Source organism: Tyto alba, unplaced genomic scaffold, assembly GCF_018691265.1.
Source record: "Tyto alba isolate M040663 unplaced genomic scaffold, T.alba_DEE_v4.0 Super-Scaffold_7, whole genome shotgun sequence".
Classification (NCBI taxonomy): domain Eukaryota; kingdom Metazoa; phylum Chordata; class Aves; order Strigiformes; family Tytonidae; genus Tyto; species Tyto alba.
Window position 1 is genome coordinate 34,454,159 of NW_024881328.1, and position 23,661 is coordinate 34,477,819.

Consider the following 23,661-nt stretch of genomic DNA (forward strand, 5'->3'; position numbering starts at 1 on the left):
CTTTAGCTGGCTTTTTTTTTTCTGTGTCTCTTCCCTCTCCCCACATTTCATTTCCCTCCAGATACACAAATGACCTCCTGACAGAACTTTCCACTTTCATTCTGTTGATTTGCATTGTGCAGTCAGGAAAATACAAACACTTTTATTTCTGAGATGTATTTATGATGTCATGAAAAAACTTTCTCATATTAGCCTCTTCTTTTTTCTCTTGCTTTATCTTTTCAGGTGTGTGTGCAACATTGACTGTTCTCAAACCAACTTCAATCCTCTTTGTGCTTCCGATGGGAAATCTTATGATAATGCATGTCAAATCAAAGAGGCATCATGCCAGAAACAGGAGAAAATTGAAGTCATGTCTTTGGGTCGATGTCAAGGTAACTCTCATAACAAAACTCATTTCAAAGAATGTTTTCAATTCTTGTTCAGGGAAGAAAAAAGAACCGGGGCTGGGTTCTTATTTGGCACTTCTTACATTTCCATTAGACTCTGGCAATTTATGTTGTAGAGTGCAGGCTGTGGGAGGGGGCAGAGCCCTGCGCGGTACAGATGCCAAGCGGGGGGTGAGGAGTGGTGTACGTAACCCTTCCCACACCCTGCCCGCAGCGGCAGGGGACTGTCCAGCCCTCCACTGGTTTCAAAACCAGGCACCTGTATTGTATTTTGCCCAGAGCTCTGCCCTCTGGGCAGGGCTGGGAGCAGGACAGCAGGAATGTGCTCCCAGTCACAGTGCTGGTGCTTGTTTCTCATGGGACCTGTGCAGGGCCCAAGAGTTGCCAAAGGTGCCCAGAAGGAAATTTTGCCAATAGCGGCTCAAGACTCTGTGTTTCTCCATGAGTGCCGTGCTTCCCTGTGCCCAGCTCGTGGGCTGCTACATCGCCTGTAACCCTTGAGCTGACTTTAAAAATTCTGTTTTGTTCTAAAATAAAAATGAAGAAAATTTGCCTTTAAATAGCTCCTGTAAATAAAGTGTCTACTGAGGCTCAGACTCTTAATAGGTTTTTTCCCCTTAGCTTCTGACCTATAAATCTTCAGTACATCTACTTACAGGGCTGTACTATACAGGTGTATTAAACACATTCTAGTTTATTTCTATCTCTTTAAAGTTAACCACCCTGTGTGGCAGTTCATTTCAGGGTACATATTAAAACTCCCCAATTACTTCAAATAGAGCAGAAATGACAACTCCTGCTTCGTACTGATATATTTATCCCAGCTGCAATCTGTTATCACATATTGTTAGAAAAAAAAAAATGTGTTTTCTTAATGGAAGATGTTTCATGTTCCATTCCAAAAGGCCGGATCATGCTGTTTTCACCTGGAAGACACAGGGGAGCCTTGCAGCCAACAGTGATGCTGTGCACGCAAGCGAAGCTACGTTTGCCTGGGCACTGGTGGCTGGGGCATAGTCTGTGTCGAGTACAGGCTTCCCAAGCAATTCAACGTATTTCTTTTCACACAGATAATACTACAACTACTACAAAATCGGAAGATGGGCATTACGCGAGAACAGATTACACAGGTACGGTTCTAATTCTATGAGAATCACAATTCGCAGGAACCGTGTAAGTCTCTTTTCTCCTCTGTTTGCCAAGGTGAGGTGTCCTCTTCTTCTAGTATGGTTTTCTTGGTTTACTTTAAGAAAACACTGTCTTCACATTACTCTTTCTTTTGCTAGAAACTCTCTTTCTTCTTAATAAATGGGCTTCTTCCGTTTTCATCAATGTACAGATATTCTGGCCATAAAACACCTGTTCTGACAGAATAAATAAGTACTGCTAACTATTTGTCAGAAATAGCAAACATTATTGAATATTATTGTATGAGTGCACTAGTTTATGCATATTTTTGTCACGATATACGTGTTTAAAAAAGTGAAAATCCAGAGCATAACATAGCTGTGATTCCATGGAACATTGCAATAATAGATAATATTACCCGTCAGAAGTTAATAAGGTTCGTACAATGGGTTTTTTAAGTGGTAAATGGTTTTAATTTATTGAGAAGCTACAATAAAATATAATGGCTGAATAGCCTTATATGGTATTTAAAATTAAAAACATGTAAATACTAGTGAGATCTGGGAGACGTTTTTCACACTCTTTGCCTGGGAGGTCTGAAATTGGATGTGTGTGTGCGCATGCATGTGCATGCAAATGTTCACAGCTCGCACTGAGAATTCAAGCCTTTGGGAAAGTATTGTGAAAATGGGTTAGGTGGTGCATTCATTGCTTAAGTTGGTGGTATTTTTGTGGTTTGAAAGTGTTTAGAGAGAGTAGGTGCAGATCACTGGGTTTACCTGAGCAGCTTGCTGCATGGCTTAGGTGAAATCCAGCGGATGGTTTCACAGGTCTTAACGTTTTTCTTACCGTGACAGTCCTCTGGCAGTGGTTAATTCAGCTGGTCATCTCTTGTGAGGGCCCTTTGTGCATGATGTCCCTGTGTTAACAGAGTACCTAGCCGTTAGAAATGATCGTTCTGTTCCTACTTAAAAATGGTGCATGATGATTAAAACATAGAGCTATGAATAAATGATGTCTCGGTGAGGCAGAGGAGTGCTAGGTGTTGGGGGTGGCTGCAGCACGAAGCAGAGAGGGTAGAAATTTCTATGGAAAATAAATGATGAGATTAATTTCCAAAAGAACAAAGATGAGCCATGGTCCAGGTGTTTCCTACTGCCAAGGAGCCCTTTCACGGGTGAAGTGAGAGTCATGCAAAGACAGAAAAGTCTTCAGTCTCTCTCCCCAAACCCTTGATTACTCTCAGCTTTTTTTTCTGGGAGACAGCAGTCAGTTTTCTGAAAAGGCTGGAAGGACTGAGGTTGTATCCTGTGATGATGGTCAGGAGATGCAGCCAAGTAGGCCAAAATGATTTATTTTAAGTTAGAAATAAGGGCAAGTAATACTGTTGTGTTAAATCCTTCCTCTTCCTTGCTGGAGAACTGAGGAGAGCACTGTCATTCCCGAATCAAGACAGAGGCCTGCAGCCCCATTTGAAAAATTGTACAACCTGCCCTACTCTGCTACTGGGGTGGTTTAGATTTAGGATGGCAGTGACCCACATCACCTAGAGAGGAGACAGCACATTTAAGCATGAAGCAACTGAGTTGTAAGAAGAAGGGAGGAAAGGAAGGTTGAGGATTAGGGAGGAGGATGAGATCACAGCGATGACAAGAGAAAGCCAAGTCACGGGTCACGGAGGAAGAGGCGCACAGAAGGCACCTTCCGCTCAAGTGGGCAGGAGGAATGGAACAGCTCTTGCTTAGGAGAGAGATGATATTTCAGCCCACGCTTGAGAGGAGAGATGGTGGGTAGAAGAAAATTGATTGCAGCAAAACGTTGTCAGGGGCTAGGAGTCAAGCAGGGCACACAGGAGGAAACTGAGTGATTGGGCAGGGGGGAGGGCAGAGCTACAGCACAGAGGACCCGGTCTGTGGTGGAGATGGTTTCCAGGTGCCAAGAAGTCAGGAGTATGGGAACAGATGGTCCAGCGAGAGGTGACGCGCGCCTGTGGAGAGGAGACAGGGCACCTCACTCCCCTAGAGCCATGGGAGGGATGGAGACATTCTGAATCAGCAGGGAGGTCCAGTAGGTTCTTCTTTGGCCCAAGAAGACACCGTCATTGCACCTTAGCAAGCAGCTCCTCGAGGCTTCTGGTATGGCTCAGGTCCCAACGGGCTTCTCGAGGACAGCAGCTGTGTCCCCTGGGTGGGTCTCATCGGGTCCCATCCATTGATTTATCCTGAACCACTTGCACCAGCTGATGTCTTCTTTTTGTGCACATACCTATTATTCTTGCTTAAGTTTTTTCATTTTTACGTACAGTGACAGCATATAGGAAGGAAGTTGCAAGTTCACGCAGGGCAATCCACATGTCTCCAGTGTATGTTTGGGGCATAAACCTGCTGGGAGACCCTAGGGGAAAGGGACCGCTGCATCAAAAAGCTGTAACAGCTCCCGTCTTTTAGAAATAGTTGGTAAAAAGGAAGACAGCAGTATAAAACTTCAGCTTGGTGAACATTCAGGCTTCAGTGTTTGCCAGGCAGGAAGCTCCATGCCGTCCTCATGTTCTTTAAAGTGCAGAAACATTCGTTGATGTCTATAATAGGAATGTGGTATGCACTACATTTTTCACACCTTCGTATCTCCTCAGAAGGGAAATGCTGCCCTGCCCGTGGGGAGCTTTGTGTGAAAAAGCAGTTCCTCATCCACCATGCCTCTGAAGCAATTTCCCTGAGCCTGCGCTTTTCCAGAGAATACCTTTGTTCTCTACCATTTAATGGCACTAAAAATCGCCAAGACCGTGAGCACTACACGCTTTTAAAAACATTGACTTTTATGGACTGACTTTCCCAGGGGAGAAAATAGCAGTGGGCATAATTGATGTTGTCAATTATGCTAATGCAGCAGTGCCAAATGCTCTTTGCAGAGATTGTGGTAGCTGAGTGGTGCGGGTTTTTCCATAAACACCCCCGCACGCTCTATGTGGGGTCCCAGAAAGGCAGCAGCTTTGCGAACAACCACAAGTCCCAACACCCAGCTGATTTTTTTCATATCGAACTATTCAAACCGTCTGTTCAATCAGTGTCTTTGCTCCCTCCTGTTCTTTCAAGCCCGCTGATACTTGCAAATAACGCACAAAGCTTTCAGTTTGCAAAGCCAAGAGTACTCATTCCTTTGGATCGTAAATCTTTACATTAAGTTTGCATCACCTTGTTTTTTTAAGGGCTCTTACTTTACCCAGGCGAGATTTAATGTAATACTGGCAGTACCTGACTAATGTCAGAGGCACCCAGCAAGCAGTGTCCCCTTTTCCAGCAAAGCAAATGTGGGGAGGGTGAGCCATGGGTGGCCCTTCCCTGACGGTGTCCACCTCTCCAGGCTCACCAGTCCACTCTTGCCGTGGCTGCGTGGGCAATACGTGTCAGCACCGCGTCTGCACGAGCGAGTGTTTGTGTCTCTCTTTGTGCAATTCCGGCCTCTCGTTTTGCTGAAACCACAAAGTATTTATCGGACTTGGGGGGATTTTCACTCTCTTCAACAAATGGCAGGTTGCTGACGCTGATCAAGTTTGTGAAATAAGATTTGGTTTTAGTCAATAAATGAATGGGTGGGATTTTTCCCTCAAATCCAATAGAAAGACACTTTATCTTGAAATTTCCATGAGAGAGCATTTTTAAACATTTCAGATGTAATGTATATTTTGGAATGTAGTGTCTGAGCTGAAAGTCCCATGATTGATGTTTTCTTGAATTTCCCCATTATATGCGTAAAGAAGTTGGCTGTTTCGGTGGCATTTTTGCATTCGGAGTCTAGACAATCAAGGAGTTTTCATCTTGTTTATTCATTTGCCTATTTATTTTTATTCTTCAATATTTATATTCCCTTCTTAAGATCTGGATATTAGCAATTATCTCCCTAACTGGCTTTATCCTTTCTCATTATCAAATCACAGAGATTTTTTTCAAGCCGTTTTGAGCCCTGTAAATAATAAGTCAGTATGGATGAGCCATATTTCAATGTTATATATTCATGAAAGTTGTCAGTGAAGACACTGACAAATTTGATAGACCTATTCAGTAATATCATCTTCCAGGCCAGACAAACCTCCCTACATGAGCATTGATTAGATCAAGTCTCAGCAGCCGAAAGCCAACAGTGCAGCAAAGCTGATGGAAAGGGGAAGAAGGCGTTCTCAGCCCTGATAGTCTCTTTTGGAGAAAAACGTGCATCCGCAAAGGGTCACTTCGAGCCGTATTTTTGGGTTCCTTGACAGCGATAAACTTTCCCTTGGCAGCAGCCTCAGGTGATGCCTTCTGTGGTCTTGGATAGTCCGGGGACTCTCTTGCAGGCGATGCCGTGGCCCCTCTTGCTGATACTGTTGCTGTGCCCGGGAAACGCTAATGAGCACAAAATGCTGCGTGTCTGCTCATGGCTGCTCTGATCCCTGCTCTCCCCCCTAGTTTCCCGTGGGATTTTAAATCTACTTGACAATCTTAGATCTTTTTCAGACTGCTTTCTGGCAGTGGGGCCCTCCTGGCACTACCAGAGGTGCTCGGGCGAGTAATCCGGCAGATGGCTGTGTTGCCCAAGCAAACTGAATGCTCCACCAAAAAGGGCAAAATCCATCTGTGTCAACACATCATCTTGGGGCCAGGGCTGACTCGGCCAGGGCTGTGGGATGAAGGCTGTGGGAGCCATTGCAGATTCCCCACTCCAAGGATGAAGAAGAGTCTTGGGCTCTTCAGAGAGTCTCTTCTAAAGTCCAAAAGTGCTGGACTCCAAAATAAATACAACATAGTATTTGATGTCTGAGAAGATAAAACTATCCTAAAACTCCACCAAAACCCACCACTCTGCATTGTTAGCTTCTGATCCCTTTGGACAGGAGAACAAGTTGTGCCTATCAAAGAAAATGTGGAGAACTGGCAGCAGTGCACTGACCCAGCACATGTGAGAAGCACTGGGGTGGCATACATCCCTTTCTTCACAGGCTCGATACAGAGCCCGCCAAATTCAGTCACAGTCTTCATTGTCTGTAATAGGCCTGGAGAGCAGCCAGGAATCAGACAGCAGCACTGGCTTTCTATAGAGTGACTCTTATTTATTTTTTTTTCTTTCCCCCGGGAATAAAATATGAGAACTTCAGAACAGATTCCTTCTCCAGATTATACCATTTTCAAACTAGGTTAAGTTTTCAGTGTAAACCACTTGACGTTGTCCCTTTAAATTAAATTTTGTGTCTACTACCATGTCAGCCATTTCCTAAACTGGTGAAGAATAATAAAGCCCCAGAGCTTACCTATGGGATATAAACTATCATGCAGTTTTGCTCTGTCTTTGTGAACCAGGCTTTCCTTTCTTCTTAATGGAATTAGCAAGTGAGACATAGAGCTGAGCAGTGCACATCCATCACAGCTAGAGAGAAACCATTTCTCATCAGCAGCTTTGTAAAAACGCTGGGGAAATTGCATCCTTGCATATGCAGATTTGCTTGGCTTTTGATTCTGCAGACTCCAAGTCAGAGGTTGTTGCACTAAACAAATAGATTATTTAGGAAGTGTTCCTTCTTTTCCATCAAATCATTTAAAAATTGAAAAAAAACACATTTGAATATTTTGACAGCTGTGTGGCAGCATGAATGTTGTCTAGCTGCAGCCTCCACCTGCACTCACACACATAGGCATGCACACTCCTGGTACTTGGGAGTACAAGAATAATACAATTCATACATTTATTTAAAAATATGAAGCTTTCAAACATTGCTGCAATTGTTAATTGCATTTATAAGTGCAAGGTTTTATGGAGATATGGGTAAGTTCTATGCACAATGAATGTCCACAAAAGGTGGCAGATGAGCTCTATAAAACAAAGGAAAAAAAAAAAAAAAAACAGCATACATTGTATTTCAGGGCATACAATTTAGGTTTTTTTGGCCTGTGACTCGAGGAAAGCAGTGAGGGTATCTCCCTCTGGGAGACCTGACCCTGTTACGCCCCACACACCTGAATGTCCTTTAAGATGTCTGATCATTCAGAAACATCGACGTCTACAAATAGCTGAAGTCTGCGGCACATAAACTCAAGATGATATAAGAAAAGAGCCAATCTCCACTTATAAAATAATTTCCTAATAGAGTCAGGTGGAAAAGGCATTTTGGTCTTGTTTTGCCTACCTAATCCAGTCACTCCTGATAGAAAAGTTTTCAAAAAGTAGAACAGAAGAAATGGCTCATAGCGTGGAACCTGGAAGCTTCCAAAATCAAGGTCAAATTTACCATCACGAAAAACAGTGTAGTGTTTACTCAGGAATAGTAACTGTGTGTGGCTTAGTTTAATTTGTGGAATACTGTAAAACAGATAAGAAAACTCTTCCTGTTCTGGGATTCTTCTGATTTTCAAAAGCGAGAGAGATCACCGTATTCTGATAGCATGGTGGTCTCCAGCCCTTCTGCTGCCTTGCAGCTCCTCCACTGTGGTTGATACCTAAAAGAAAATTTTAAAAGTAGAGATAGAGGCCAGTTGGTAGGTTAATAAATCTTACTTGTCAGATACTTCTGAAATAAAGTCTAAGTAGCCAGCAGTGTCAGTCCCAAATACTCACTTGGCCCCCAAACCTTCACTTTTCCAGGGTGCTCTTTGAAATGAAAAATAGCAGCTGGTGGGTTTTTTTTTTTTGTAATTTAACTCCCAGTTTTCAAAAGGTGGAGTGCAGAAAGTCCTGCTCCAGCATTTTTCTGTGTCATCAAGAGGACCGGATGCTTGATTTTTAAAATACAAAAAAACAGGGCATTAATGCAATTGTCTAGTAGTGGGCACTGCAGCATAGGCTACCCCAAGTGTTTCTCTTCTATGGGGCACTCTCAAATTTATCTTTAGATCCTTCTTGGCTCCATCTTACTGAAATCTGCGTAGCTTTTTTGGAGTAGGAGACAGACACACTGTTGTAGAGGTCACGTAATAGCCTCACAAACAAGTCCCATGCCAGGAGGGAAGCCACAGCACACCGGAGTGCTGTGCCATATGATTTAACAGCACTTACTCTTAACAGTCTTTTCCTGAGGAGCATGCAAAATCAAAACAGGCTTATGGAGATTTTAAAAATAAGGAATAGGGAGAGAGAAATATTGCTCATTTAATCCGCCAGCCTCAGGAGAATACCTCACTTTTTATGAGAGTTCTCGTTTAACTTTGAATCGCATATGCTAAGCTTGGTAAAATGTGCCTTGGTTTTTTTGATTTCTGCGGTTTTTTGTGGTTTTATAATGAGAGAAATTGTGCCTTTTCATTACTTACAATTTCCCAGTGTCATGCTCATGGAACCTGTAATTGTTAGCATTAAAACTTAAATTAGGTCTCAGGTGAGCTGCTAGACATCTCTTTACCTAGACTGATGTAGCTCAAGGAAAAAGAGCATTTCCATTTGTGCCTGTAAAGCCTAGCCCTTAATTTAGTCACTAATGAATTTGAATCAAAAGTTGCAGAATTCATTTGTGCTTTCTTCCCATAATAAACAAATTCAGTAATGTTGTGAGTGAACATTATACAGAAAGCTATTTGATTTGCATAGAAGCTTCATGGCCTGAAAATTCAGTATGTGATCATAGAATCATAGAATACTTTGGGTTGGAAGGGACCTTAAAGATCACCTAGTCCCAAACCCCTGCCCCGGGCAGGGCCCCCTTCCCCCAGCCCAGGGTGCTCCCAGCCCCGTCCAACCTGGCCTTGAACCCTTCCAGGGAGGGGGCAGCCACAGCTGCTCTGGGCACCCTGGGCCAGCGCCTCACCACCCGCACAGGGAAGAGTTTCTTCATTATATCTAATCTAAATCTACCCTCTTTCACTTTAAAACCATTATCCCTCGTCCTATCATTTCCCTCCCTGAAAAAGTCCCTCCCCAGCTTTCCTGTCCCCCCTTCAAGCACTGGGAGGCCACTCTAAGGTCTCCCCAAAGCCTTCTCTTCTCCAGGCTGAACCCCCCCAGCTCTCTCAGCCCGGCCTCACAGGGGAGGTGCTCCAGCCCCCCCAGCATCTTCATGTCCTCCTCTGGACCCACTCAAGCAGGTCCGTGTCCTCCTTATGTTGGGGGCCCCAGAGCTGGACCCAGCACTGCAGGTGGGGTCTCACACGAGCTGAGTAGAGGAGAACCCCCTCCCTCGACCTGCTGGCCACACTTCTCTGGATGCAGCCCAGGACACGGGTGGTTTCTGGGCTGCGAGCGCTCATTGCTGGCTCACGGTCAGTTTTCCATCCACCAACACCTCCAGGTCCTTCTCCACAGGGCTGCTCTCCAGCCACTCCTCACCCAGCCTGGATTTGTGCTTGGGATTGCCCCGACCCACATGCAGGACCTTGCACTTGGCCTTCTTGATCTTCACGAGGTTTGCCCGGGCCCCCCTCTCCAGCCTGCCCAGGTCCCTCTGGATGCCATCCCTGCCCTCCAGCCTGTCACCCCACCACACAGCTCGGTGTCAGCAGTGAACTTGCTGAGGGTGCCCTCGATCCCACTGTCCATGTCTCCAACCAAGATGTTAAACAGCACCGGTCCCAACACTGACCCTGAGGAATGTCCCTCATCACTGCTCTCCACTTGGACATGGAGCTGTTGACCTCAACCCTTTGAGTGCAACCATCCAATTCCTTATCCACTGAGTGGTCCAACTGTCAAACCCATGTCTCTCCAATTTAGAAACAAGGATGTCATGGGGGACACTGTTAAATGCTTTGCACAAGTCCAGATAGATGATTCTTAGCCTGGACACCAGGCTAAGAATTTGATCTTTCAGAAATAAACAGGAAAAGCAAATACCAACTTGTAACACTGATACTGGCATGGGTAGCCTACAAAATACAAAATTGGACCAGGCTGTTTTACTGTTGTCATCCCTTAAGTATTAAGTCCCGGAAATGAATTCAGGTGTGAAACTTCATCAAGATTTGGGGTGAGGGTGGAGTTTGCAATGCAAGTATGTTTTTCTATCTGGGGTTTCCACCAGAACTGCAAAATTCATAAAGTTTGCTCCAAACACTGGCTCCCACTTCTTCTGCTTCCCCAAGACTGTTTACCTTACTGGTTGTTTTTTTCCCTTATACTATCATGTAAAGCAGTCTTCTGTAACATTTTGTTTAGTTAAAGGTTATGGATAAACCCAGAAATTGTATGTGCAATAGAGATGAGCAGACCTGAGTTCCCATAGGCATTTCTATAGATTCTTCTGTTTGTGTCCTATAAAGATATCATGTATTGTTTACATACATTTTGTCTTACTTGGTGCATAGAAACCTGTCTTCCGGAGCAAGTCTGAGCCTTTCAGTACCTGCTGATCTTTTTGTCCTCCGCTCAGTATCTGTGTTTTGATCAGAAAAATGAATAAGCTCAAAGGGAGGTAGAGCTTGCAGAAAAAGAAGACGCTTTCCTGCATGCACATAAAAGTGTGATCCCTAAAACTCACCACAGCTTGAATTGTGCCTGATTTCTCAAGCTGTCTCTAACCAGATACCTTCTTTCTAAATAGGATCTCTAGTGAGAAGGGATACCCAGAAGGAATGAATGCAGGAAGGGACTCTTGGAAAAACAGTTCCATGGTTTGCAGTCATGCTAGTTGTTTTACTCTAGTTAAAGCCACTCCCAGAATTTGTTTTTCCCAACCTTTGTTTTCAGGGGTTTATGGAAATGAAGATCCAGCACCGTGATCTACAACCAGTGTTCGGCTGCCTTGAACATATGGAATGTGCACTTGGCCCTGCAGAGGATGCAGGCTCTGCCATTGTGAAAGGATTTACAGTTATCAAAAAAAGGTCAACTTCTATCTGACTAAATCACATTGTGGCACCGAGTTAATACTGTGTCTTTGCCACTTCTTAGATGAGAACAGCCCTCACTTGCAGGCCACTCCTTTGAGATATACCAGCATTAAATAACAGGGCTCTGTATTAACCGCCATGAAGTGGCTTTCACAGATCTGTATTTGAATTTACTGCAGACAGCCCCAAACCCACTTGTCCTGGTTTGGGCTGGAATGGAGTTAATGTTCCTTTTTGGTAACTAGAATAGCGCTGTGTTTTGGATTCAGCATTGGGTTTGGTATGAGAAGAATGCTGATAGCACACTGATGTTTTCAGCTGCTACTGAGATTTCAAGGACTCTCCAACTCCCCGTGTCCTGCAAGTGCACAAGAAGCAGGGGGGGAGCACGGCCAGAGCACCAGACCCAAATTGGCCAATGAAATATTCCATATCATGTAATGTCATGCTCACTATATAGAGGAGAAGTGATTGGGAAGGGAGGCTCTCTCACTTCCAGGATTGCGATTGTGGGATCTTGGTATTCAGGATCGCTGGCCGGGAACGGGCTGGGTATTGGTCAGCGTGTTGTGAGCAATTGCATTGTGCATTGCTTGTTTATATTTTCTATTGCTGTCATTGTTACTATTTTATTACCATTATTAAACTGTTTCTATATCAACCTGCGAGTCTCCCTTTACCCCTCCAATTCCCTCCCCATTCCCAGGTGAGGGGGGAGGGTGAGTGAGCGGCTGCGGGGTAGTTGGCTGCTGACCAGGTTCAAACGATGACACCACCTCACATCTGAAGTCACAGGGAAGCTTAGATTCTCCTGCCTTTGGAGTCTAGAAAAACTGTGCAGCCTGGTTCTTCTGTAGGACCAATGAAAACATGTGGGTACAGTCTGGGACTTACTGTGATGCAGGGTGGTGGCACACGTATCTCATCCAGTGCTCTGCTACAACAGCTGGTTTCCACCCTGTGTCAACTGTGCTGCTCTTCTACGTATTGGTCTGTAACTCCTAGCACTTCATCCACATGCCAGGAAGATGGTAGATACCAATTGTCTTTGGCCTTTTGACCTCTTGGTGAAGGCATTTCCCTCTTGATAGCATCTTCTTTCCTTTCTCAACACTTCTGCCTCCCCTACAAGAAAGGAAGGTAAAAGAAGTATTTGAGATGAGACTCTGTCAATCTTCCCCAGGAATAGGCTAGGAAAGTTTCATCCCAGTGTCTGGTTCTGGGGAGCTATTTTACTCACCCTCAGTTCCACCCTTCCTCTGGGCTCCAGGAACTTTGATTAGCTCAAGAGTCATTCTTGAAGGATGCTGTTCAAGATGGTGCACAGCAGCTGTTTGCCATCCATGACACTAGTTTGAATTAGTTAATGGATATTAAGGAGAACCACAGTGTATTTTTATGCCTAGCAGCAATATTTTAGGCCTAGTTTCTGTAAATCTGCTGTTAGGAATTACAGAGCCTTCCCAAGGATTTGAGAGTTAAAGTTACAATGAGATGCTAGAGTATCCGTTTTCAGGGAGCATCAACATTTAAATATTTGTGTTTGATCTACTCTGAAATGTTAAAAAAAGAAAAAAAAATTACTTTGAAATATTCATAGAACTGAATTTCTTCAGAATTTTGTTTCATGGGATGTTTTGGCATTCTTAATGAAACATTAGATATCAAAATGCCATGAGATGAAAGCATATGACAGTTGTAATAAATAAGTTGTATAGCAAGAAAAGTTGCTCCTTAGAACTGACTGAAACATCGTCTTTTCTAGAATGAGTATCATCATGTCAAATTACAATACAAACACAAGATAATTTGATCATTTAGACACATGAAATGGTAACCTGAGCCTTAAGATAACAAAGGCTTTCACCTAAGCTCAGGAAGTATAAATGCATCTGGTAGCATGAAGAGAAATGCAGTTGGGGAAGAAAAGAAAGGGCTGGTGTGTTTTTTTCTAATAGATCTTCAAAATTAGACGACATGGAGACAAGTAGCAATTTTGCCTAGTTTAATAGATTTGAGTAAAGACAGACAAATATCTTGCCACATCAGTTTCACTTTGCTGATGGTTCCACTTCTTTTCATTGAATACATCTGCTAAAACCCGCATCTTGCACTGCTTGTTCAAGCATTGCAACATAACTATTCTTTTTGTATTTCTTAATATTTAGTGTATAAGACACCGAAACCGCTAGTGACACAGATTTGTTACTTAAGAAAAATGGACATGGTTTATAAGAAGTAGGATGGGCTGTGGGAGATGCAGCATTTTGAATATCAGCTTTACCTTCTCCCATGCTTCTGTCCATAGAAGCACGTCTCTGCACTCAGGAGAAGCCCAGCCTCGGCAGTTTGAGGCACACGTCTGCACCACCGTGCAAGCCAAAGTGCTCTTAATAACTCAGATTTGAAAAGCAGCATTTACCTGCTTAGCAAGGTGACTTCTTACACACTTGGGCTGTCATTTTACCATGTATCCATGAGTGTTAAGTTAGTGTGAAACTCTCTTCCTGAAAGTACAACAGCTGTAGACAAAATGTGCTATTACAGAACCAGTGGCAGTGCATTTCAGAATGTTATCAGCACTGAATCGAAATGCACTTCTTTGCCTATTGCTGCTATCACCAGCCTTAGCCATTTTAGACAGCGTTACATTTTCAGGAAGGAAAAAAAAAAATTAAAACCTTCCCTATGGTTTTAATCTCCCTCTTTTATTTTGTCTAAGCTGTGTCAGGTGTACATCAAAAACACCCCCTTCCTGGGGTATTTCATTTACAGTTTCATTTAATGATGGAAGTATACTTCCATCTATCTAGGATGGGAAAGGATTAAATAAAAAACTGTTCTAAAATCAAGTAGCAGAAGTCTAGCCTGTCTCTGTGCTCTGCAAATGGAGTAGCCATGGAAGGATTTGTTATTAGTCTATAATATCAAAACTGATAAACTATTAGTATTTTGTCAGGCATGATATATGCTAAACATTTTCCTCTGCAGATTGCCTCAACAAGAACTGTGACTGTTTTTAGACACATCTGGCACTGCAGATTTTTTTCCATTCTGCATTTCAGTGATTTAAAGGGCCTTGGCTGGGCTTGGATGTCAGCTGTTTGGTTTAAAACACAGTTATAAGAGTGAATAAGATTTAAAGAGGCAGTAGGTAAAATTCCATCCTTGCTAAAGCTAGTGGGAGAATGGCTATTGAGTTTAATGGCTTCATGATTTCTCTGTACACCTTTTTCATCCATTTTTATTCTTAGTAAATTTTCCATTTCCTGAAATTGCCCTTTCTTTTCCATTCAGCTTCTCCCACTTTGAATATTAGCTCTAGGAGTGAGCACCAAGATAAAATACCAAACCCTTTACTTACACAAATGCCATGTCTACAGCTCACTTCTGTGGCACTTCTGTAAGACAATAATAATGGGTGAGGGCATATAAAAATAGTAAATGCAGGCACTCATTTATAAAAAATATGTTCTTAATAGACTTTTCTGGCTGTGCTTCAAAATGGACTGTGTGACCGGTGATGAATCTCAGGACCTCTGTGGTGTAGAGAAGCTATTCTGCTCTTTATGGAAAGAAATAGCAGGGCAAAGCTCTGCGCTCGCGTCGTGTCTTGTCACGCCAAAATACATCGACACGTAGAGGTGGGGAGAGCCGTGGGGTCTGAAGAGAAGAGTTTGATGGGAGATGGACATCACAAGGCAACCAGAGCCCACCTGCAGTTGGCTTATTTCAGCGGGCAGAATCTGAGCTGGGTCCCTGGAAAAGTCACTTCAGGGACGTTGTGCCTCTGGAAGAGTTTGCAGTCATCAGACAAGGAGAGGTGACAGCTCCGTAACAGTGTCTTCAGTGCGATGTGCGCCCTGGACGGGCCATCTTCAGCTCCTGAGGCGACCGATAGGCACAAAGTATGTTCTGCAGCGTTGGGTGGTCTCCTCTCCACATCTCGGAGACAAGTTTTTGCCTGGTAGACCTTTCGCATTTGAGTAATAGACAAAAAGCTTAAATTTGTATGGCGAGATTGGACCCTTTTGTTGCAAAACCAAGAACGTGCAAAGATTTCAGCTTTGTCCTGCCATTGCAGGGTTTCATGACAGATGGGAAACAAAGTGTATCTTTGCTAAATTAGGTAAAAGAATATAGCAGGTTTTGCTGCAGTGGCATTTTATATTGTTTTACCATTTCTCCTACACTTAAAATGGGGAATAGTAAGGGATATCTTTCCAGCTTCAGGCATGGGAAAGGAAATGTATTGAACTTCTGATTGTCGAATAGGCATCTCTAACGTATAGTCTGCTAAAAATTGATCCTCTGAGCAGACACAAAAGATTTTAACAATAGAACTGGGCAGATACAGAAAGCAAAGCTGTAAACTGTATGGACCCGTTACCATTACAGTTTTACAATGCGGGTCTCAGGGGAGACAGGTGAGTGAAAACAGAGGCAAACTGAGCAGGACTCATCCCTCAGCAAGTGAAGTGCTTTGCTTTGTACGGAGGAGTGATCACAGTTTTACAACGTGCCAATAAAATGTATTTACTTTTCTGAAAAGCCCGAACAAAAGCAGTGAAAAGCATGGCTGAAACCATGCTTTTAGCCAACAACAGACATACCATCACAAGCCATTCAGGGTCATGTTCTGGCAACTAAAATAAGCAAGATACGCACAAGGGATTTGCCAGGCACAGGATTCAGGAAGTGTTCAAAAATGCCACATACAGGAGTTACATATTTTTATTTCAGTCTCCTATTTTCTTATACACACTTCCCCCAAATTCTGCAGCTCTTTCTTCAGTTTCCTGGATGAATTCTCTAGGGCAGCATGTTTTTACAAGCACAGATGCTACCTTGGAAAAAAAGAAAGGAGGGAAGGGAGCCAAACGGGTGTCACACTCCAGCTTGGCAGCACCTTACAGACATGCACCCCCCCACCATCAAAAAAAAAAAGGAGGGGAAAAAAAAAAAAAGGCTGCTTTTAGTAATCAAAACTGCATATAAAATTAGTGCAAAACTAGGGCTGTAAAACCTTCAGGTTGTCAAAAGGACGGAAGGAAATGCCTTGTGGCCAAAATGACGTCCCTGACCTACTTGCCTGTGCTGTCACATACCTGGGTAACCTTTCCGTCTCCGTGCCTTCCATCAAACCTCTCTGACAGTTTTGCCATTCATACTTGCTTTCAGTTGTAATTTTTTGAGTTTGTTGGAAGTGTACAACCAAAAAGTAAATTCTCATAACCTCATGCTGGCAGGCCTAAATATAAGTCAGAGACCTTTTCAAATACTGCTTCTTGCCATCCATTGATCTCCGCAGAAAACAATCCATTCAAACCTGGAGTTCCTATTGGAAATTAGGGGACAGCCTGGTAATTGGATTAGGGTGCACTTTTATTTGCAGTAGTTTCTCAAAATTAAGCTCCTGGTTTGTTTCATTGATCGCCTGTCCAATCTTTCTGCCAGTAAAAGCCACTCACATCGCTGAAGAGACAGGACAAGGGATTGATGGAAGATGCAGCTTTGTTTTACATAAGATGTGCATGTTCCTCTGAATATGATCAGGTAGATACAGATGATAAGTGTATCTCCATACAGATGTGGAAACATGCTTTGTTAATCCACAGTTAAATTGTTTAAAAGCAATTTTTATCAATGTAGTCCTTAAAAATTGGAAGAGCCACTAGTTGTATCAATACATAAAATCTTGCCAGCCAGCTGCGTAGGTGCCAAAGAGGGAATAACTTCAAGACACTGGGATTGCATGTGTGATTTGGAGACCTTTGGAGCCTACGTTACTGTAGGGACTGGAGGGGAGAGGAGAAGAACTGTATTTGACTTCCACGTTTCCAGAGATGGGTTGGAAATACGAAATCAAATTTACAGGTGTATGCCTAGAAACGCGCCTGGCTCGATCATGTGTGAAGCACGAGTTAGCCTGACAGCAATTTCAAGGCCATAACTTAAGGCGCTTACAATGCTCTGTTTTACTAGTCCTCCATAAAAAATCTGCACCAAAATTGTTGTTTATAACTCTTAACCATTTTCTTCCATCAGAGCATACACATGTTTTATCCCATTGTGTTTATGAAAGATGTCCTTAGACAGTTTAATTCCTGTATAGCCCTTCAGAGCCGTACAGCAGCTGCAGACGGTCACAGCCTGCCCGAGCGTGACCCACGTCACCAGCCACCCACGCAGAGTCCCACCACGCACTGAGGGCACTGGCACCCCATTTCCACCATTGTATTGCGCCCATGGAGGCAGAGGTACGTCCCAGGTTGGCAAAGCTGCACTGCCAAGCCAAATCCATTTTATCTGGAGGGGCATCAAAGGCACAGCCCTCCCCGAGCCCCGTCCCCGCACACCCCTGGCTGGGAGACGGGAGACATCGTTAGTCAAGCGACTGTCTCCCAGGGCGGTGCCAGCGAAATGATCTTGCTCCTTCCACACATCAATATTCTTGACACCTATCTTAAAACTTAGGTCGTGCATATCCATCTACTCTTCAAAAAGTGTCAGAAGGGTACTAATATCCCTTCACTATTTTTAGGGCCATAACAAAAGTATTTATCAGCTTTCTGGCACCTCATCTCATTTGTCATATTTGATGCTATCCCCCACTTGGCAGGGGAAGAAGATGAAGTCCTTCAGAAGTGGAGTGGCAGATGGGTGAAACTCCGTAAGCTAGGACCACGGTGATAGTGACTCCTGGGGGTTACTGTGCCTGCCGGGGCTCGAGGGAGCAGCTTGTCCTCGCTTCCACATTTGCCCACCCACAGGGGAGCGGGGATGTGGAGGAGGTCTGCCCGCGGCTGTGGCGCAGGGCTGAGCTGTGAGAGGGGAGTACAGCCGATGCCTGGCGACTCCGCCAGCCACTCCGCATGCCATCGGCACTCCCACACCGCCTGGCGATGCCGAAAGACCGCTACTTGCAGCGCACGCCCTTGGCTGCGCATCCCGGTGCAAATGCGTACGAGGACGGGGATCAATCTGTGTATTACACATAATTCATACTACTCACTCTAGGTGGTACGTGAGAGGTGTCGAGATTCTTGTTTTTCCATACACGCGTTGCCAGCGGGAAGCTCTTCCAGCTCCTCTGTAGCACATACCTCGAGGCCCTGCGTCGGGCGGCTCTTTAATGTGCAGGTAACGTGTTCGTCTGCCTCGTGCCACAAAATTAGGCTGTTTTCCTAGCGGTGTTGGTTTTTAGAAGGCAGTGTATTCAGGTTGAAACTTTGCCCACATACCATCTGCTTCAGCCTTATCTTTCTTGGACGAGAAAGCTGAATATATAATGTCCACTTGGCTTTCCCAGTGTTACATAAGGTTGTGGTTTTTGTGTTAGGTTTGCAGTTTCAGAGGTCCCCAGCAGCTCTTGCAACAAGCTCCTGCTCTTGTTTTCAAGTGAAAGATCAGTGACAAAAATCAATACCGTCTTCATAGCTATAATGAATGTGACCCACAGCCTTTTTTAGGACAACCACAAGCTTCCATCATATGTCTGAGGCCTATTTGCAAATATTGATTTGTGTTGCAGATTATCTGTAGCCATTTCATATGAAATCTTAAGGTCTTTCAGTTTTGCTCTCTATGCTCGGTTCGGTATCAAAGGTACAGCTACAAATCAAAAGACCTGCCCAGAGACACTACTGATAGGCCAGGTTGCCAAGTTATGAAAATTAGGTGTTTCGGGTTTTTTTAAGCTCCGTAAGGAGGGTGATCCTCAGAAAGCTCCGATTGAGTGAAAGCACTGGTTTGGAGTCACAGCAGACTCTTGTTTACTCGAAGTGGGGAAAAAAAAAGTGGAACCTTCATATGCAAATGTATGGCATTTGGAAATGTCATATAGACGCATCTACATATAAATAAGCCGCTCTCAGAGTGCTGCACTAGCAAGGCTGCTTTGATACAGAAATTGCATAGTAGCACACAAAGCAGAAACAGCAGGACACCGCTCGGTCAAGTTCGAGGAGTTTGTTCCTTAATCACCACTTAACTAAGTTAACTAATATTGCTGTGTTGCTACGTGTGTTAGGCCAGGAACGGTTGTGAATAGCGGCTGTTTGGGTTTGCTGCTGGGAGGAGCATGTGTTTGTACGTGCCGCGTGGGGTCTGGCTCCTGTGCCTCAGAAGATAGCACTGAACGTAGAGATGCTTCCTATGTCAGCATCCCTCCCAGCCACTCTCTTCCTGTAGATCCATGCCTGCTTGCTCTGAAGGAGACGCGATTTGGTCATGCCAAGAAGCATCTTCTGCTGCTAACGTCCCCATACTGGGATGGTACTGGCATCTCTGTTTAATCTGGTGTTAAAGAGTAAATTACAACTCTCAGGCGTACTTCTTCGGTGGGGAGGACATAGAGAGGAGCCTTGGTGCAGTTCCCACCGTCCATTTTTGACCCCCTCCAGCATTGGCACTAATGAGTAGCTCGAGGAGAGGCGGATGGGAGGGAAAGCGAGCCATCAGCCCGGGCGTTCAGAGGAATTTCTCACAGAGGCGTGACACCCGCTCCGCTCGTGCCGTGCCGTGTGTGATGGATACAGCATTCACCCCTCTGCCTCCAGGCATGCAGCCTAATTGGAGGGAACCTCACAAATCTCTAAACTGACACCAACTTTTTTTCAACACAGAATTACAATAATAGTGAGGTTAACTCATCCTCTAAGGGCTCTGTCATGAGCTGCCTAAGTAGATCATACACAAGGAGAAAAACTACGACTTTATTCCTTTACACGGCTGGTTTCTGAAGGGGGGAGGAAGCTGCTCCCACAGGGCTGGCATCGTCTCTCTTAGACAGTGGGATCTGAGTGAAAGGAACATCAGCAGCATGACAAAAACAAAGACTATCTGAGTTAGCACAAAGAGGGATTTAATCTGTTCTAGGAAGGGGGTTAGCATAGCTTTATTCAATCCTGGCACAAAAGAAGGAAGCACAAAGTCTAAGGGCCCCTCTACCCAGGGTTTTGATAAATCCACAATACAGCCCCACATCATTAAATCCCATCGGTAGCAATGATTGCAGGCCTCGAGACGAGCCCCCGCAGCGGCGGCCTTAAAGAGCTCTGCCTGTGTTGTCTACCCACTACAAAAATTACAAAATACTGGGAGATGCCTTGGCAACAGCTAACACAGAAATGACATGGGGAGCTGAAGGCCTTTCTGGTTTACCTGACTGGGGAGCAGGCAGGTGCCATTCACACGCAGCGATGAACCGCTCCGTGAGGCTGGTGAGGGAAGGGGTCGGTGCATCACCTCTCCGTGTCCTGCCACCAAGCGCGGAGGTGCTTGTGCAGCATCTGCTTTAAATGGTGGTGACTGCTGTTTTACCGACGGCCTCGACAGGGGTAAGTGGATGAAATCCGATGGAGGGGAAGCGGAGGAGGTCAGGCAAGGTGAGACAACAGCCTGCTTTGCCTCCCTGAATGAAACGGTCACCCCAGGGAGGAGTTGTGTCTAATGTGAGCACCTGAGCACTGAGAAAATGCAGGGTTGGAGCAACAGGTTAGCCCACATAATGTTTTTTTCCCCTTCTCTTTCACCTTGGCTAATACTGCTGGGTGTTCCTGTTCAGACGTGTGAGCAGTGGTTGCTAGCATGTACTTGTATCACTGTGCTATTTTGGGGTTGTATTGCACCTTGTACTGCAGTAGCTACGTGGTAGCACCTACTCGTGTGTAGGAGCCTTGGCTGCTAGGGGTCTGTACAGTCTCTAGGGTAAGGTATCTGTGCCTAGCCAGTGAATACAGGTAGACTATGCCCACGGAAAAAAACAAATGATGTTGAAAAAAATGTTATGTTTAGTTTTGAGTAGACAAATGGACTTGTTGCAGGAAAACTATATGCAGGAAAATTATTAACAAGTTGCCTAATTTCAAGCAGTCTTCTCAAATAAGGAAGATATGTTCACAGATGTTGTAAATAAAAGGGCTTCTCAATTTCAAAAATTCAGAGACAGCTTTAACATATATAGTATAGCCCACATACATATGCTGACAAGCTGAAAGTATTTTGTTCTCCATTTGAACATCTGGGGATTATTAGTGACTTAAGTCATTGGTTTCTATTATTAATTATGGCAGCAGGCTGAATAATATGATACATTGCTGCGAAAGACAGAGCACAGTATTTTTTTTTCCAAGTGCACTAGGACATCTTGCCATAATCTCAAACATAAAAAGCACTAGATTATTTTTAAAAAGGAGAATGGATGTTATCTTATTCCAGGGAACTCATTTGCATAGGGACATTTAAAATTAATAAATTACTGTGTCGAGCAAGCCTATTTTATGCCTGAGAAAATAAGTGAATGTAATTTAATTCTCAAAGTTCCATTTCTTTTTTTCCTCTTGGTAAAGCAGTTAATATGGGGAGGGTATTTTTTGTGCAGTTTATGTAGAAAGGCCATCTTGAAGTTCGTACTTGGAGTGGCTGCAGGATGAATTTAGACTAGGACTGCAGCATAGTGGTGCCAGACGTTTCCAGCTGACATTTGGTGTCTCACTTTCCACTAGCTCTCAGGGAGAGTGGGCTGGTGAGCTCCCTCTTGAGCAACAGCAAGCACTTCTTTCTGAATTTTCACTCCAACGCCCACCCAAACAGTGATTTTCAGGAGAGTTGCTTGCACACATTTTCTTCATTGTAAAGAGACACTCTATATTCGTAAGATCAAGATCAAGGTTTTAAAAGAAGGGAAAATACTGTGTCCAGATAATTTAATAGGTCGGATTTGAGCAGCTGTTAATGGTGAGGCATGGCAATGTTGGTGGATGGCAGCATGGCTGCTGGCAGCTTTGTCAAGGGCAGGGTGTCTGGAATTGTTGAGCGAAGACTCGGGAGAAATCTCTTTTCTCTCACTGGAGCTGGGTCTGAGCTGGGGTTTATAATCACAGGTCTTCATTACAAGTAAGTAGGAAGCCTGCTTAAGGACTTCATCCTCGTAAGTTGCTATGGGACCTCAATTCCTTTTAGATGCTCTTAGAGAGGAGGGAAAGTACCAGAAAACATGCTAAAGCAATTCCACACTTTCAGTGGGGGCAACACCATTACCACCCCATTCCTCCTGATTTTGCAGAGGGACCTTCAAACCGTTCCTACAGACACTCATGGGCTGAGGAAGCTCCCTTTTACCCCAGCAGAGCAGCACTTGCTGACTCTGTGAAGACTGCAGATGAGTAACATAAACTGTCCCTAGGCTCACCTACAGGATTCAGATTCCCACCCCTACTCAGTCACTGAAGCTCTTCCACAAAACTCAAGGCACTTTCTACCTTTGCTCCACACACTGATAGTCTCTGGACCTTTTATTTTGATTTTAAATAAGAATTGCCACACCAAGTCTCTAGCGTGCAGAGCAGAAGATCTTTGTTAAGTCAGTTCCCAGTGCTATGCTCTGTGGCCTACCTTTAGGGGATCTGCCAAGGAGGTAAAAGGAGTGGGGAGGCACATGCTTCTAAAAGGGGTTGAGAAGGTTAATGACATACATTTGACCCAGGAATCCCTTTCCCCCTTCACAAATCCTCTGATAATGTCATGTGTAAGGAGGCACTACCTCAATATCAGCGAGAGCTTTCAGCTGCAAATTTGGCTGACCTGAGTGGTATTAAAAGATTAAATTGTTATGTAAGCCAATTCTCCTTAACCACCGCTTCCAATGAGATAGGTGTCAAAATAGCTTCTGCAGCACATCATTCACCATCTCATCCCTTATTTGATGAAATACTTGTATATATATTTATTTTTAGGACCTCCCTTGGTCCCGTGATGACTGTACACTCGGTATTAACAGTGTACATGAGCCAACATTTTCTCATATGGGCATAACCTATCAGTTATTATTTTCATCAGCTCCAACATTACGTGCTGTGCAACAGTAAAAATGCTAACATGAGAATTTACAGGCTGTATCCCTCTACTTTGCTTACCTGAAATCACCTAGAAAGTCTCATTGATTCAAACATAAAGAATGACAGAATTATCAGCCCTGCAGAACTGATTGTTAAGTGCCTGGCAGTCAATTTTTGGACATAAGAACCCTATTTTTGCCTAGATTTTTATCTAATTTCTCCAAAGTGGATTGCAGGAACTTATGTCTGGAAAGAATTTTCTAGGCACTCCAGGCAGTACTTCATATAATCCTCATCAAGGGCACTAATGGATTTATTCGTTTGTCAGCATCACTACTCCACATGTTCAATTGTGTAACAGAAGCTCCACGCTAGCTCAGATGGGAGCTGGGGACCACTGAAGGCTGCCCAGAGAGGAATCTGGCTGCATTGTTTTTATCACTTGCAGAGTTTGGTTCCTGCAACCAGGCAGACTGTTTCGGCTTTTGAATTTCAGCCTTCACTGAAATATTTACCTGAGAA

The 23,661-nt window shown here is 44.1% G+C and overlaps 1 protein-coding gene across 2 annotated transcripts in view; it reads left to right on the forward strand.

The window, feature by feature from the left end:
• Nucleotides 1–23,661, forward strand: part of TMEFF2 (transmembrane protein with EGF like and two follistatin like domains 2) — a 136,008-nt gene that overhangs the window by 98,076 nt on the left and 14,271 nt on the right. Inside the window, exons 6-8 of one of the 2 annotated variants that reach the window (XM_042784171.1) lie at nt 226–374; nt 1,460–1,519; nt 11,157–11,470. In XM_042784171.1, coding sequence (XP_042640105.1) covers nt 226–374; nt 1,460–1,519; nt 11,157–11,188 — 241 coding nt within the window. In that variant the 3' untranslated portion in view covers nt 11,189–11,470. Of the gene's footprint in view, nt 1–225; nt 375–1,459; nt 1,520–11,156; nt 11,471–23,661 lie in introns of those variants that run through there. The other variant, XM_042784170.1, reaches the window with a different exon arrangement.